General features: G+C 40.9%; 1 protein-coding gene across 10 annotated transcripts in view; it reads left to right on the forward strand.

Annotated features, from left to right (window-relative positions):
* Nucleotides 1-11027, forward strand: part of TCF12 (transcription factor 12) — a 158159-nt gene extending 147132 nt beyond the window's left edge. For 9 of the 10 annotated variants that reach the window (XM_079318097.1, XM_079318100.1, XM_079318103.1 and 6 more), the window contains 5 exons: nucleotides 2056-2170; nucleotides 2968-3139; nucleotides 4068-4300; nucleotides 7248-7401; nucleotides 8744-11027. In XM_079318097.1, the coding sequence (XP_079174223.1) occupies nucleotides 2056-2170; nucleotides 2968-3139; nucleotides 4068-4300; nucleotides 7248-7390 (663 nt within the window). In that variant the 3' untranslated portion in view covers nucleotides 7391-7401; nucleotides 8744-11027. The remainder of the gene's footprint in view (nucleotides 1-2055; nucleotides 2171-2967; nucleotides 3140-4067; nucleotides 4301-7247; nucleotides 7402-8743) is intronic. The other variant, XM_079318101.1, reaches the window with a different exon arrangement.
* The last annotated feature ends 5607 nt before the right edge of the window (nucleotides 11028-16634 follow it).

The raw sequence follows: 16634 nt of genomic DNA on the forward strand, positions 1-16634 counted from the left end.
CCCTGCCCCCGGAGCTGGCCCTTGGCGCTAGGAAAGCGCCTGACTGGGAATCGCTTATAAATAATAGCAATAAAACACGTCGAGAGCTCGTTTGTTCCGAGCGCCGCGGCGCTGATGGCCCCGGCCGCCTTTCAGAAGAGTTAAAGGAAGCCTGAGGTTGTGCTCCATTGAAATGCAGATGGCGAGAGCGCTTTCTCTATGCCGTGCGGGTCCAGCGATAGGAGAGCAAACTAAATATTCGGAACTGAGTGTTTGAGGTACTTGAATCTTTGGTAGCTTGAAGTAGCCACAGAGCTGTTTGCCTGTGCATGAGATGCGGTGATTTTCAGCAAGTTAATTGGTTTGGGTTTTTTTGTTTGCCAGATTGGATTTTCTGGTATATCAGAGATCACAGATAAAAATCACTGTTATGGTCAGTTTTGTAACATTTTAGCTCTTAAAATTTCTGTGTAAATCCTGTTAATCCAGATTGTATGCTTTTAATTTGTACATCTTGGTTTCAAATGTTTGGAACATGGCTTGAATTCAGGTTTTATTTCTTATCTATTCTCTGCCTTTATCAGAACTGATTTGCTAATCTATTGCCTTTAGATTAGCTCTAGATTTGAAAATTGCCAAGGTTCTGGCAGCTGCTGTTTGTATACAGCTTTAAGAAAGTTTTGCCTTTTTTAAGAAGTAGATTTTGAAACAAACCTGATCCTGAAACAAGTAATAGTCTGTAGCTTGAATAAAAGCACCCTCAAGTGTTAGGACTAAGCATGACCAGAAGAAGAAAATAAAACACACAACCTGCAAGGTGGAATTAAGGAAAGACTCCGTTTTGAAAAGTTCAGAGTGAGAATGAGCATCATGTTCCAGTTGTAGAGAGTTTTGCCTCTTGGGCTCAGCTCCTTCTTCCCAGGCAGTTCATGGCTCTTGCAGGAGCTGGGCCGTCTGTATCCAGAGCAGAATTTCTCCCAAACAAAGCCTATTACACGCAGAGGAAGATAAAATGTACTTGAAATAGCAACAGATATTCCACAGTATACAAGAGGAGATTTTCTGCAGAACAATGGATACAAATAGCAGCCCGGAATGACCTGATATTAGCTGTGGGTTGTTGGGGAGGGGTGCTTCCCCCTTTCTTTTTTTGTTCCTGTGCATTAGCTTACAGGAACAAGTGTATATTAAACAAAGGATAAACTTGCATAAGGGTATTTATCTCTCTCCGGGTAAAACCCATACTAAGACATGAAAGGTAAAAGCTGCATTAATTACTCAAGAGGGATTCAAAGCTCAGCAGTTTACTAGGATTGAAGGATTTATTGAAAAACAGTGGTTCTCATGTGTAACTCCAGGCAATAAACCTATTTAATTAAAGGCTTAATCTTCTAGTTGACATGTTTGCTACTGTTCCAATAAAAAGCTTCATCTGTAGCCAGTTTTTGTAACTATACAAATAATAGTAGAATCCCTCCTCTTTGTTCATTTTTTAACTGTTTAATTGTATTATGTTGGTTATATTATAAATGTTTAAGGACTTTAGAAATGTGTCCAAATTATTTAAATACAGGCAGTGTATTTTTTTTCTTGAACAAATATTTTTTAAAGAAGTTGATGACAGTATTCTGTATTGAGCAGCAGTTTTTTAACAAGTTGCCTCTTCAGGTTAGGTATGCACACTCAAAGATGTCTCACATAAGTATCATTAATTCAAGTTTATGCAAAATTAGAAATTTTCAAGACTCTTCATCTCAATGCTTGCTCGCTCAGAAATTAAATCATTATGTATTATGAAGGAATAGATGAGAAAATAGGTGGTAAGAATAGTTAGATAGCTGGATTATTTTATTCCAAACAGAGCTGGTCACTGCTTGAGATACAGCCCAGCCCAGTTAGGTGTAATCAGATGTTTCAGTGTAACAGCATCAATCAGCTAAAGGTTTCCTTTACTCAGTGAGAATTTTAACTTGGGTCTCTAATCCAGCAAATACTTTCAGTGTTTTAAATTTCTATTTTTGGATTATTTCTTTGAAACACATCTTTAAAAGAAATCTTTGCTTTCTCTTGCTTTAGGTTGGGACTCACCGGGAAGAAGGTGTCAGCCTCAACAGCAACCATACAGTTCTTCCCAGTGCAGTTTCTGCTCAGAGCACAGAACTAAATCATAAAACACAAGACAGCTACAGAGGTAACCTTCCAGACTTCTATGCTGGACAGGGTTTGCAATAGTTTAGAGCCAGTGAGGCTGTAGATCTTGGTAAAATGGCATCAGTGCAAGGGATAGGGGCATAGATAATGTTGAAAAATAAAAATTAGTAACAAATCCAATATAACACCACTGTTAGGGACACCTGTAACAATTTTGAGGGCATCCCTCAATTACTCCAGTATAATTTCAAGATAAGGCTGCATTACAGCCACATCCCTCCTGCTTAAGGGCCACGATCCACTGGCAGAGCTGCAGCCATTTCCCAGTCAGCCAGGAGAGCTGTGGAGTGGGCTGACAGCAGAGTTCAGCACAGCCAGTGGAAGGAGGTCACTCCATGCCCGTGTTTACAGTTCCTTCCATTTCTAGCTGAAGAAGTAAACTGCAGAAAACTGCACTCAGCTCCTTTACTAGCATGCTAGCACCATTTAGGGGGTGTTGCACATTCAGCCTAAACCCCAGCCTCGGTGTCAGGGCAGCTCTGCCTGTAAATTTGCAGCCCAGACATCAGGTGCAAATTTCCTTACTTCACTCAGTGTCCTTTTGTCTTAAACAGTGTTTTCCTTAGACTGAGCTGTTACCAATCAAGCTGCTCTGTGAGCTGTGATTGCTTTATAACCCATGACACATGTCCAAGTACAGTGGTGTTGCCAGGATTTCTTGTTTCTGTTAGTTCTTCCTGTTGTCTCCCCAGACTCCGCTCGGCTCTGGCCCCTCGCTGCCATTATCTGCAGTGTTTCAGTGCTGTGACTCTCACTCTGCTCTCTGGTTGCTTGCAGCACTGTCAGGTGGCTTACAGAGCCAGTCTGTGGCTATAGGTCCAACAGAAATCAAGTCTGAACATAAGGAGAAGGATGAAAATATCCATGAACCCCCCTCATCAGATGACATGAAATCAGATGACGAGTCCTCCCAGAAGGATATCAAGGTCTCATCCAGAGGCAGGACAAGGTGCGTTGCTGACATAACCTGAGAATCTGTGCCTTGATAATGCTCAGTAGCATGTTGGCCTGACATTTGATAAATTTGTTGCAAGGCTTTTGTGTTACTGCAGTGCATATACCAATAGGCAGCTGAAAGGGAGAAAAAGTTTATGGTATCTGTATATTTAAATACAAGGTAGAGGATTTGCTTGGAAAATCATCTGTCAAGTTTGCATTCCCTTATTCTAGTGCCTTGCTGTAATATCTGCTGTACATATAAGCAGCAAAAGACTGAGCACACAGCATGGGGCAACGTCAGAAATTAGTGATGCTTTATACCTGGCACAGGGCATGTGAATTTGTGTCAGTGGAGAGTTCCAGCTCCTGACCTGGAACCTGAGGTGAAACGCTGTGGCTAAGTGTCCTCTTGAAACACTTTGTCCCCTCCCAAACCACAAAACTGGAGCTGACACTGGCTAAAAAAATGCTTCTGAGTCTGTCTAATAGACCTGATACAAGCATTGAAATTTGAGGTAACAGTAAACAATCAGAATTTTGCAACCACAGGCAGCATATGTATTAGCACATATTTGATGGCATTTTACTGTGTTAATTTTATTAGAGGTTTTGTACAGTTTTAGACTAAATTGGATGAACCTATATTAAAAAACTTAATATCATTTGAGGCAGTTCAAGAATTCTAAATATAACTGTTTAACTCTACAAAAAATAGTTCTAAAAATGGCTAGTGTGATGTTTAACAAAAGGCTCTTAAATAAGCACACGAAACTGAAAATTCCTTGAACGTGCTTTTGCATAAGCTGATGTATTAGAAAATAGCAAAAGCTTTGTTGGAAATTGTTGTATTCTTCACCTATTTGGAGTCAGCAGCAGGATCCCTTGTTTGAAACACCAGCGATATTTCCATTTTTCCTATGACATTTTCTTTCTTGCAGCAGTACTAACGAAGATGAGGATCTGAACCCAGAGCAGAAGATCGAGCGGGAGAAGGAGCGGAGGATGGCGAACAACGCGCGGGAGCGTCTGCGCGTGCGCGACATCAACGAGGCGTTCAAGGAGCTGGGCCGCATGTGCCAGCTGCACCTCAAGAGCGAGAAGCCGCAGACCAAGCTGCTGATCCTCCACCAGGCTGTGGCAGTCATCCTCAGCCTGGAGCAGCAAGTGAGAGGTCAGTGGCCTGGGGCAGCTTTGTCCATGGAGCAGTTGAAACCTGCTCAGCCAGATGCATGAGCTGCTGAAAGTGTATTTGCTGTTCTGTAAACGATGCTGAAGTTCTTTAGAAAAAGCAAAGAATTACTGTTAAAGAAAAGGGGAACAGTGAGTATAAGGTTTATACTCTGACCTTTATTTTTTCTGTTCCCTCAGCATCTCTTTGCTTAAATTTTCAAGGCAGACTTTTAATTAAGAGATTGATACATTTTGCTTTAAATTGTAACAAGCACTTGTTTAGTTTAGTGTTGCTTTAGTGTAGCAACAATAAGAGATTGGTTTTAGGATGAACTCCACAATTGAAATACTATAATGCAGTGAATTTATTTGTGTTTTCTTAAGTTTTTGCATTAAACATGTACTGGAGAGAGGAAGCTTCTACTCTAATTGAATCAGAATGGGGTTTGCATGAACCTTCTTTCTCTGATTGCTTTAAATTTTTCCAAGAAAGAAACAAGAGGCCTGCTGGTAGTGCAGAAGGAAAACTGCTTTGTGCCATTCATTCTCATAAGGACAGATGGTTCTGGGAATCACGTTTGGTTCTTCAGCTCTTCTGTTCTTGTGAATTGGTGAAGCCACAGTTGACGTTTAATCTCCCGGTCTATTTTTGTCAAAGACATGCTGAAATTCTGAGGCACCTTATTCAAACTTTTGGTCAGCCCTGAGTCAGACTGGATGGTGGCTGGGAGGCCCTTCCAACAGAAATAATCTCGTTCTGTGGAGGTGGCACTTCCCAAATGAGTGTCCTCATGTGTTGCTGTTTGGGACTCATCAGCAACCACCTTCCTTAGTGTCTCACTGATGGAAGGTGCATCAAGGAAAAGTGTGAGATGTGGGTATGTCAGTGGCTGGATTTGCTCAATGCAACTAACTTAACACAAGCTTATGTACTTCATGCAGTAAGGATGAGATGCTGTGTTTTCAGGCACTTTTACTGATCCATTTGTCAGTAAAGGAACACACTGTGTCCAGCCAGAGCTCTTCCAAGGCACAGAGCAACTGTTCTGCAGATGAGACAGCAGCTGGGGCCATTGTAAAACCCAGCTGAGCATCTCTGAGACTTAGATCTTGGGCACTGTTGAGGTCTGAAAATGCTTGCTGTGGTCTGGAAGATCAGGTTGAGTATTAGGAAGTCTGAGGGGCATTAATCAAGCATGGGTTTTGGTGTTTAAAAAGTATCAATTCCATCTCCCTGCTCTCACAGATTGTGTAATTCACAGGAAGCTCCATGCTAACAAAATAACTGCCTTGGTCAGAGGACTTCCAGCCCTGGTGTCTCTGGTAGAAATCCTTTTTTCAGTGAGCTAACAGCTAAACTGGCCCCATTGTACAGGCAGTGGAAGTGGAGAACTTGCCTTCCTCAGGTTCCCTGTGCTCTGGGGCTCCTGGAGAGAGGCCCTGGCTCTGTTTGTCCCTCTGTGCACCTGTTCCTGTGAGTGAGTGACCAGAGCTTTGTGTGACACCCACAGGAGCTTGCACAGTGCTTTATGTAATTGCATAAACAATTTCCTCTCTCTGCTGGTAATGAAGCTTCTCATTTTGTGATTGGTGCTATTCAAAATGAACCATTTCTGATTTAAGCTCTCAGTGTAGACCAGGGGTTTTATCTCCATTTCCTAAATCGCTGTAAATTAACTTCCTTTCAAAGTTTCCACGTAATTAAATCTTTAAAACTTCAAGGCAAGCCCCAGTTAGACAAAGAAAACTATGATTAAGGAAAGTTAGCAGTTTTGGGGTTTTTTTTTTCCAGTAGACTCTTTAGGAGTGCTCATCCTTAAGGAAATGCAGTGGGAGGCTGTTGATAATGACTTTGGTGACAGCAGAACTATCAAGTCCATCCAAAATAGTCTCTGTCAGATGAGCTGAAATGCACAGGGGTCAGTAAACTGCAGTTACTAGAGGGTGCCTGTGCAGAGAAGAGAAGGGCTTGTGCTGTCTGTTCAGTTTTGGCAGACTTCTTGCAATTATAATTGTATCTGCCCTCCAACTCCAAAACAGAATGCACTGACAGTGAGAAAATACCTTAAATATACCTTAAAATGTTGATTCAATTCCACAGTGGAATATATTAGATGGTTTTTGTGTGTGTTTTGGACCCCTGTGATTTACATCTTCTGTATTTGATTCATGAAAAGCCATTTTGAAGAACAGGAACAGTTGACTTTTAGAAACTGTCATTAGTTGGAAATGAGATCCAAATCTACATCTATTGAAGCTAAGTGGGGAAGTGGAAACACATTGATGAAAATACCTTGATAGCTGGTCCACAGCTGGTTAGTATAAAATATGGACTTTAATGTGAGAGGAAATAGGGTTTGGAAAAAAAAATAATGCCCCTGCTGTATACGACTGTCATCACAGTCTTTTGATAGAACCAAGATGGGCACAAGGTGATTTCACAGATTGAGGCTGATGAGAACTATCCATTCAGGGTGTGCTGCCTCCTCTGCCCTAGCAGCTGGCTAATACTTACTGGGAAGAAAGAAGCAGCAACATTACTAAAACTAGTGTGATGTCAGCAAGGTTGGTAAGACTTCAGCCTACCAACAAAATGGATATATTTCATTATGTTATATCGTAAATTACAGATAGTTCTCATTTAGCACTTCAGTGTCTTATGCTGATAAAGAAGGTGCTTTTTAAAAGTTTCTGAAGGTGTATGAAGGCTACTGAAAGGGTTTGGGTTTGGCTTTTTGTCTCTTTTTTTTTTAAATACCAATTTAGGAGCTGCCTGGCAGGACTTTCAGTAGTGATTGTCTGCAGCTTTGGACACCTGTGGGTGAGCAGGGGGTGTCAGCAGCTGAAGAGGGAAGCTGCAGAGCTATTTTTACTCCAGGGTTCATGTATTGGTATTGCCCATGGTGTCAGCACATGGGACATTAAGAAATCTGATTTTTCTGTTACAGAACGAAACCTAAACCCTAAAGCAGCCTGCCTTAAGAGAAGGGAAGAAGAAAAAGTTTCTGCCGTATCGGCAGAGCCACCAACAGCACACCCAGGAAGCCACCCTGGCCTGAGTGAAACTACCAACCCTATGGGTCATATGTGAACACCAGCCAGGTACGTCAGGCACGTCCTGCCTGGAGGGGGGAGACACCTGCATGTGGTGGCTTTAGCTCCTGAGCTGCCAGCAGCACCAGACTTCTCTGTGCTTTCCCATCTCTCAGCAGAAGCAGAAGGCTGCAGATTTGTTTGGGTTTATAATAAAACCCCAAGAAACTGTCGTCAGTCTCTTTATTTTTGTGCCTCGTTGCCAATGGCTACATCTCTTGGCTCAGGTGGTCTTCTTGGCATGGCATCAGAGGAACAGTGAACAGCTTGCTAGATAAGCCAAGCTTAATAAAGATGAATTATACATCTTTAAATGGTCTAAATATGACATTAGTTCATTTAAAAATCCTCTTATTGTTTCCCGGTGCTGATACAGTTTCAGGGACTCCTCATCCCAGAGAGATTTGCTCTCTGGCTCAAGGCCAGTCATTCTAACTCCTCTCATTTGCCCAGCAGAGACTGGGAACTGCCTTAAGTCACGCTCTGTATTGGTGAGGATAGTTCAAATTTAAAAGTAATGGTTGCAGCTTTGCAAGGTAGCCTGCTATGTAACATCTCATTTAAACACACTGATGGGGAGGTGCTACAGGAATATCAGTCTTTTGGTTTTTTTAGTGTTGTTGGGTGTTTTTCTTAAATAGCTATGAAACTTGATTTTAAAAGGAAAAAAAAATTGAGTATTCCTGTAGGGCTGTTGCCACTTTCAAAAAGAATAAAAAAAACTGGGTTCACTGCCCTTGTTTTAATTCAGAACCTTACTAAATTTTATGTTTTTGGAGGTTTCTTGTTGTTGTGTATATTATAATTTTTAATGCTTTGAATTCCTCTGATTTGTTTCATTTTGTACAAGAGCAATTGGCTACTTTGGAATTGCCAGGTAATTTTTGATTTATAGCCAATTTAGTCTCTTTTTGCCATATAAATACAAAGAACCACTTTCAAAAGTTTGGTGTCATTGCTTTTTTAATAGCAGTAACTGTGGGTTGACTGAAGTTGACAGAAAAGGCTCAATTTCCCTTCAGGAGGGAGTGAACTTGGCACTGTCTTCTGCTTGGTTTGGAGAGCAAAGGCAAACACAAACTGAAGGTCTGAGATGTGCAGATTATTCTTTCTCCCATATCCAGAGAGGCCCAACAGAAGGTTCTTTAGAGTAATCTCTTCAATAGATCATGTTCAGGATGGATATCTCTGGAACAGGGGATTTCAGGGTCTATCAATCTGATTTTGTTTTGCACCTAAATGACTGAAAATGCCACCAAATCCAGTTTAAATTAGGTCTCTAGTGTTGATACTGAGCTTTTAAATTATTCTTTTCCTAATAACCTTTTTCTTCTCCTGAACTTCTTTCTAGAATTCCAGAATTATTGGTAGGATACACAGAAGGTGACCTTTCTTCACAAGGACACAGACAACTAACATTATACGAAGACACAAACCTGACAGGAGAAAACACTTGAAGCAAGAAACCCAAATGCAATCTTATGATCAAAGCTACTGGTCAACACCTGCATCAGGAGTGAAGATACAAGATCTTCAGACAGAATTTCAGCCCATGAGATACTCTGAACATATCATTCTGTTGCAAGCAGTGTGTCGCTTCTGCACAATCAGAGACTGTTGTGATCTCTCCACTCATTGTGGAAGTTGCCTTGTGCCTAAACTGAATTGACAAATGCATTGTAACTACAAATTTTATTTATTGTTATGGAACTGTAAAGGTCTACATATAAAGGGAAAAGTTAACATGTTGAAAGCTGATAAAATTTCAGCTGAATGCCAGCATTTACTAAAGCTGTTCACATTCAGAGAACAAAGCAGTGACAACCGTCGACCCGTAGCATTCCCAGCATACCTATTAGTGTCTTAAAAAAGGAAGGGAAAAGTCTTTTGTTGTCCTTTCCTCTCCTTTTGCCATATGACTAGTGTTTTCCATGCAATAGGAAATTATTCCTTGGTATAGCTTATTTTATGTTATTTTTGATCTCTGTTAATCTGAACAGTTATGGTCACAGTTCCCCTTCCATACTGAGCTCTGTGCCTCAAGCCACTCAGAGGCCTCATGAAGGCAGCAGGCTGGAGCAATACTGTGACCATAACATTTCTTGGATTTAAAAAGTGATTTTTATTTTCCCTCAGACTTTCCTCAAACATTTTTTTTTTTCTAATTATAAACAAAACCTTTTTAGGCTTCTAGGCTTCATAGTAAAGCTTGTAACGTGAAGTGTAAATTGGGTGGGGAGAATCTACTTTGTTAGAGTTGCTTTGTTTTCCGAGCAGTAAGTACTACATATAGTACATGTAAAGTGTTAGCTGTATGTAAGCACAAAATGCATTAAAATACAAAGGAGATTTTTTTCAGGCTGTAACTTTGGTGAATAGTAAAATCTCAGATTCACCGTGGCAGGTAGTGTGATGATATAACCACCAGCAAGGTGGGCTTATTATGTAATGGAATCTTAAGAGCAATGGTCACCAGTTTTTCCTTCCTGTACACGTTAACTATCATGTCATGTTGTATGGCTTGTCAGTGGAGAAAAAATAGTGTGAATCAAATGCAAATACCCCTGTCCCAAGCCATATTAGCATTAAACCTTTAAATGTTTCTCCACCAGAATAGTGTCCATAAGTATTCCTTTGTCACAGATGTGTTGAAATGGTTAAAATCCCTTTGAACTTCCATGGAAACTGTCTTCCACTGCAATGACCATGGAGGAAATTTCCTAAGCCAAGGTTGTCTGAGCTATTGTTTATATAGTGCATCTTTCATCACTGGCAATTGGTTCACACACGAAACAGGAACAAAACTATAGTTTTTATGAAGTCATTTCATTTGAAAGAACAAAAGATGGATTGATAAAATAAACTAATGAATTTAAGCTCATGTTTTGGATGGTTCCTAACAAAACAGTTTGTGGAATTAGTGGACTCATGTCTATTACTTTAATTTGCATATATCATCAAATAACACCTGATTATATCTGTGGCCTTGTTCTTCATTTCAGTGTTTATCAGCTAAACGGAATTTGTTGCTTATGACGTGTGAAAGTGATCACGTGCCACTGCCTGGCCTTTTTCCTTCTAAGCTTGTTGTCTTTTTGGCTATATTAGACTTTGCAGTATGCCCAGAAGCTTTCCTTCATAAAATAGAAAGAAAAAAACATTTGGCTTATTTTTCACTGTAGCTAGTCTTTTATACAATAATCTTGTAAGAAAATTTCTTGAATTCTAAATATTACTCTTTCTAGATTTTTGAAATCAAAAAAAGTTTTCAGTAAAAAGTTTCTTACTTTATTTTACTATATTAGGTAGTAAAAATGTAGGGTTATTTACCATAACCTGTTCATTAATATCAGAAATTTACAATAGCATTGTAAGACCATAGTAGGGTTCTAGCATACCGTGTAGTACCTATGGAGTATTGTAAGAGCTAATTGTCCGAGATGAATTGCTTCTCATCTTGTTCTCCAGTTTCCATTGTTGGTTTATTGCAGATTTGTACCCTGTGTCAAATTTCAAGGTATTGCTGATAAACCTTTCCAACCAGCAGCAAGAAGTTCAAAAAATTTCTGTCAATGTAACAGAAAACACTATGTATATAACATTTATGTAGCAATAAATGTGCCATCTTTTTTTAACATGGTAAATCAGTGAGTTTTTTAAATTTCTCTCTCCTCTTAGGCAATGCGTTGCTTGAAAAAGATCAGAACAAAGCCTGACACATTCTCAAGGAGCAGGGCATGTTGCAGGCAGTGTTGCTGCTCCTGTGAAGCCAGGCCAGAAATGCCCAGTGCCTGAGGAGCAGCAGAGCCTGAGCTGTGTTTGCTGCAGACAGAAAGGGGATTCACAGGCAGACAGTGAACCAGGAGCAGCTGATCCCACAGGCACAGCCCCTTGTGCAGCTCACTCTGTCTGTCCTGAAGATCTGAGCCCCTTTGTGCAGGGGAGTTCAGGGCCAAGTTATTTCTGAACTGATGGATGCATCTGTGTAGGTTTTGTGGAAATTTGGGGGAGGGTGTCTGGAGTTGAAGCACATCATAGACACAAGCAGCTCCAGCTCCGTGTCCGTGCAGGGCTGATGTGTGAATGTGGGCTGTCAGTACAGCTGCTGTGCTCAGCACTGCTCCCCATGCCAGTCTGTCCTTGCTCACCTGACACATGCAGTGCCCAGAGTGCAGACCAGGCACGGGTTTGTGACAGACACAGAGCTCTGCCCTGCTCTGGCCAAGCAGGGGAGGTCAGGCAGCTCCTTCTCGAATGCCTGCAGCAGCAGCAGTGGGAGAGATGCTCAGTGCCTTCCCCACACACTCCCAATTCAAACGTTACTCCAGTAATTATTCTAAATTCAGCCTTTGAACATGTATCAGAATCAGACTTAATCAGACTTAAAAGTTTGTCACTTCTTTCAGAGAGAGTGAAAATGGCCATTTCCCCGTCGTTATCTTTACCTCATTTATGCTGTCCTGTTTGCATATGCTTTTTGATCACAAGTTTTTCATCTTTTTTTTCCCATGTTTCTTTTATTTCCATTTGATTTTTTGGTGTGTGTTTGTGGAAGAGATGCATGTTGGAATACCTTTGTTAGATATGGTTCTTCTAGAATTAGCATTTGGAATATTGTAGGAAAGCTCTGCTGTAAATCTAAAGCATTGGGAAGGTCTTAAAATGGGCTTTACCTTTTTTCCTTCCAGCTACTAAAAAGATTTTGGATTCTTCATTAATTAAAATTTCCCCAAGAATGAAACATTTTCCCCCAGCATCTAGAAATCACGGCAGACCAAAATTAAAATGGAACAACGTGTAGAAGACAACAAAACAGAGGGTGGTAATTTGTTTGTAACACCAATACCTTCTGCATCCTAATAGTCCTTGCCTGTGGGTACTGAAATGTCCTGTAAAAGGAAGAAAGTTTGAAGGCTGGCAGCACATCAAGAGCAGGGTGAAGGAGCAGGCTGGCACCTTCCTGCCTCAGCCTGGGCTGCAGGGAGGGCAGGCCCAGCTCCTGCTGCTGCTGCTCCCCTGCCAGGCCAAGGAGGTGAATGTCTCCCAGGCTGGGAGAGCTGTGCTGCCAGGAGGATGCTGCAATCCCTTCTCCTCTCCCCTCAGCTCTGCTGCCACAGAGCAGAACACTCAGTGCTGGTTGGGGGTCACCTGGTATGTTTAACCTTTGTTTTACTGAAGTTAATCCCTCTGTCAACCTGGATGCCTTGGCAAAACAGGGAGAGTTTATTTCTTGGTTAAGATAGAAATACTGCTCAGCTGCCAGCACAAGCACTGTGTGTGCCTGTTCAGCTCTTGAGCTGCTCCCTGCAGTCACCTCAGGTTGTTTGAATCAGTCAGAAACTGTCCAGGCCAGGCTCTGAAACTGCAAATTGTCTGGCCTGTAAACAGAATCCCTTTCAATTCTCTCTTAATTCTCCCAATTTTTAAAATGTTTTGATGCAATTAATAACATCTCTTAAATAGAACCTGATTTTTTATTTTAAATCTTATACAAAATTATACCAGCTGAGATAAAAATCTTTCTCAAAATAGTAATTGTAACTGGTCCTGGAGGGCAGATCTGTTAGAAAGTCAGTGGTTGGGCTTAATACTTGGAATTCTGGTTATTTCAGGTGAACTAGAGAAAGAGGAATACCAAGGCTGTTTCATTTTCAGGAAAGATCCACTGCAGTTTTAACAGTATCACATAAACATATAGAGACAAAGGAGTTAAATATAAACTATATCAGCCAGAGCAACAACTGCTGCCAAGTGTGATTGAATGGATGAGAAAAGAGCTCTAAAATATAACTCAAAGTTCAGTCTGTGTTAGATATAGAGCCCTGCTAGTCCTGGATTCAGAAAAAAATACAAAAGCTGATCCTATAGCTGGAGCAATTTCTTTCCATCAAAGCACTGAATACTACACCAGGTTTTATTTGTTTTGGAAAATTCTACATTTCAGCTCTTAAAAAAAAAAAAAAATCCAGGAGGAAATTATTCAAAGTAAATGGAATCAAACTCTTGTACAAAATGGACACAACAGTGTGTTAATAACTTAGTAATGTGGATTTTTCACTCTACTTAATTTTTGTGCTGATACTTTGACACTGTATCTTGATGTCAAAGGAAGGCTTGGAATGCCAGAACAGGCTGAATTTACCAGTCTGCATCACTTCTTTATATAAGTTAAATGGTTCCTTATGCTCATGGAAGTTCTGACACACGATGTTGCATTAAATGCACAATCTCTATCCACAATGCAGAAAAGAAATACCTGTGATGGTCTAATACAACTAAAGAAATTTCATGAACTTGGATGAGTGTATATCAATTATAAAAAGAAGTTCTCCAAACTTGAAGTTATAAACTCATCTGTACAATGAAATATCTGAGGAGTTATGGCTCCACATTTTACTTCCCAGCACCAATAAATGAGCAGAGATGATCAGAAGAATGAGTTTCTCACAGAAGTGGAATTCATCAGCAGCCCTAGTTGTGTGTGTGCTGGGTAGACAGCACACAGCCAACTGCTTGCTGCACAGCCAGATCAGGTGCTCCACACTGCTTCCAAATGACTTTCTCTGCCTGCTGAAATAACTGCTTTCACAGTCAGGTGAGTTCTTTAGGACATTTGTGGGCTTAATATTTCTTCAGTTTTATTCACTCAGACTAGAACCTGGATGTGCCAGAATGAGAACCCACTTCTCAAGACACTGAATAGCCACTCTGTGGAAGGGAATTTCCTGGGTGTAAATATGAAATTACAAGGTAGGGGGAAGTTTTGGATGATGTTTTGAATGTTCAGTTCACACCTGCAAAAGCTAAATAGACTATCAGTATTTCCCTTCCAAGGTGACAAAGAAAGTCTTGCAGATGGACCTCCCATTCTGTTTGTACATTGCATAGCAGGAGAGAGCTCCCATCTGAACTCTGTGTGCCACAGACACAAATGCTAATGCATCTGCTTATGAATATAACAGTTAAAGTTCATTAATCCCTAACACTACCTGACTAATTAAGATAAATGCACACAATATTGGTTTTAAAGTCGATGGACTCTGCTTCCAGTTTACCTGTTTAAATGGGTAACATTTAATTAAATGTACATTTAATTTGTTTATGTGTCTAATTAATAGCTGAAAGTGTAATTAAACATAAAGCTTTTAAAATGCTTATTCCTTTCCTAGCATGCCAGAGTAATAAATGTGAGCATCATAAAATGCAAGTACAACAGAGGGCAAGAATGCTAAAAATTAAAAGAAAAAAAAGGTAACAGCCTACAGAATCTGAAGGTAGTAACCAATATAAATTAGTGCCTGTCATTATCTGTAGCCAGCTGTTCATCATTATCCTGTTATATAGAAGTAGAACAAATGTGTCAGTAAAGTGCTCATTAAAAAGTGTTTTGGATATAAATGCAGATTCTGCATTTACAAGAGTATCAGGGAAAAGAGTGTGAATGACACTAAAATTGACACGTCAGGCTTTGCCGTCTGTTTTTCTGGTGTGGCTGTTTTTCCTGTCTGGGATAACTGATGAAAAATAACCACACACAGGTTCATTCCCATGTTTCTGTACCCTCTCCTTTTCAGCTGGAAGGCTCTGTAAACTGAGCTGGCTGTGCTTGCTTCCACAGGCCTCCCTGAACTTCCTTCCCTGCCCCAGCCCATCCCCAGTTTCTGTTGCATGACATTTGTGTTTAAGGAAGTTTAAAGCTTCTGCTCCTTCCAGGCCCAGTGCTGGGGCTGCCTCCATCAGACACAGCAGCAGCTGTCTCTTCCACAGAGAGCAAGGGCTGGAGCAGCTCTCCAGTGCAGGCAGGCCAAGAGAACTGGGGCTGTTCAGCCTGGAGAAGGCTCTGGGGAGACCTTACAGCACCTTGTTCAAGGGCATGGAGTGATGAGACAAAGGGTATTGGGTTTAAACTGACAGAGGGCAGGTTTAGATTACATATGAGGAAGAAATTCTTCATGTGAGAGTGGCTGGCCACTGGCACAGGTTGTCCAGAGAAACTGGGAATGCTCCATCCTTGGAAGTGTTCAAGGCCAGGCTGGATGGGCCTCTGAGCCACCTGGTCTAGAGGAAGGTGTCCTTATCCATACCAGAGGGGTTGGAAGTCAGTCAGTTTCCAATACAAACCATTCTATGATTCTATGATGGATAATAATCTGTTCATTGGAAAAAAATGTAATTTAGCCCACATTTGTTTTTAATTTATTTCATATTATTTAGTAATATTTTAAGCTCCATATGGAATAAGGAGGAAATCCGAAGGAATTTTCATCTTAGATGTGAACAACAACTTCTCTGCACATTTGCTAAAGTAATTTTTTCCTCCCTAGCCTATTAAAATTCTCTCTGCCCAAGGGCCCTTGATTTCACAAATACATATGCACAGGTTATGCATAGGATAGTCCTTATTTCAGTGGGCACATTTCTGTACTTCATACTGAGCTTGTATTATTTCTTCACAGGTCATGAGTCCTCTGCTTGCAGATCTTCCTGGGTTTTCTACAGGACTCAGGGTAGGAATCTGTGCAACACAAGCTTCACTGCTTCTTTTCTGTTAGAGGCCAGAAGACAAAAACACCAATATAGCTTCTTTTCCTACTTCTCTGCAAGTGAGGTAAACCCAGCATTTTAGAACAGGAGGCTGGGTGTGGATTGTAAGTATGTTGTATCTGTGCCTTTATAAAGAGATTGGGAGACATCTATTTTGCAACAATTGAGAAGAAACTGGGTGGGTGGTGTAGAAGAGGGGAACTGTGAAGACCAAATGTTTGGCTGTATTCAACTGTAAACAGAGTGATAGTCAGTAAACAGTTTCTCTGAAGAGAGTAATTAATAGGCACATGTGAAGAGATGGAAAAGAAGATGTATCCTTCTTCAGCAGACATCAAAGACAGGCTGGACAGTGAGGGATTGCACATACCCCAAGGAGGCCACACAGCTGTATGTACATCCAGCTAGGAAATATAGTGCAGTGTAATGAGCTAGGGAAAAGAGGAGTGAGGGTAAGACAGTGAAAAAGGAGCTCTACAGTAATAAAGGAAGGAGCAACATGCTCTGTGGGGATGGGAGCAGGAGTGGAGAAGCACGGAGGTCTAAGCAGGTCAGCCCTTTCTGCAGAGGGGTCAAGTTGCAGAGAAGTTTTGCAGGATTAGAAAGAGTGATAAGACAGCACAGTAGATAGCCTCAAAATAAGATAAGGAAACAGAGGAGGAGCCACTGAAATGAATGGTTCTTCATTGTGATTCTCC

Source organism: Erithacus rubecula (assembly GCF_903797595.1).
Source record: "Erithacus rubecula genome assembly, chromosome: 14".
Classification (NCBI taxonomy): Eukaryota; Metazoa; Chordata; class Aves; order Passeriformes; family Muscicapidae; genus Erithacus; species Erithacus rubecula.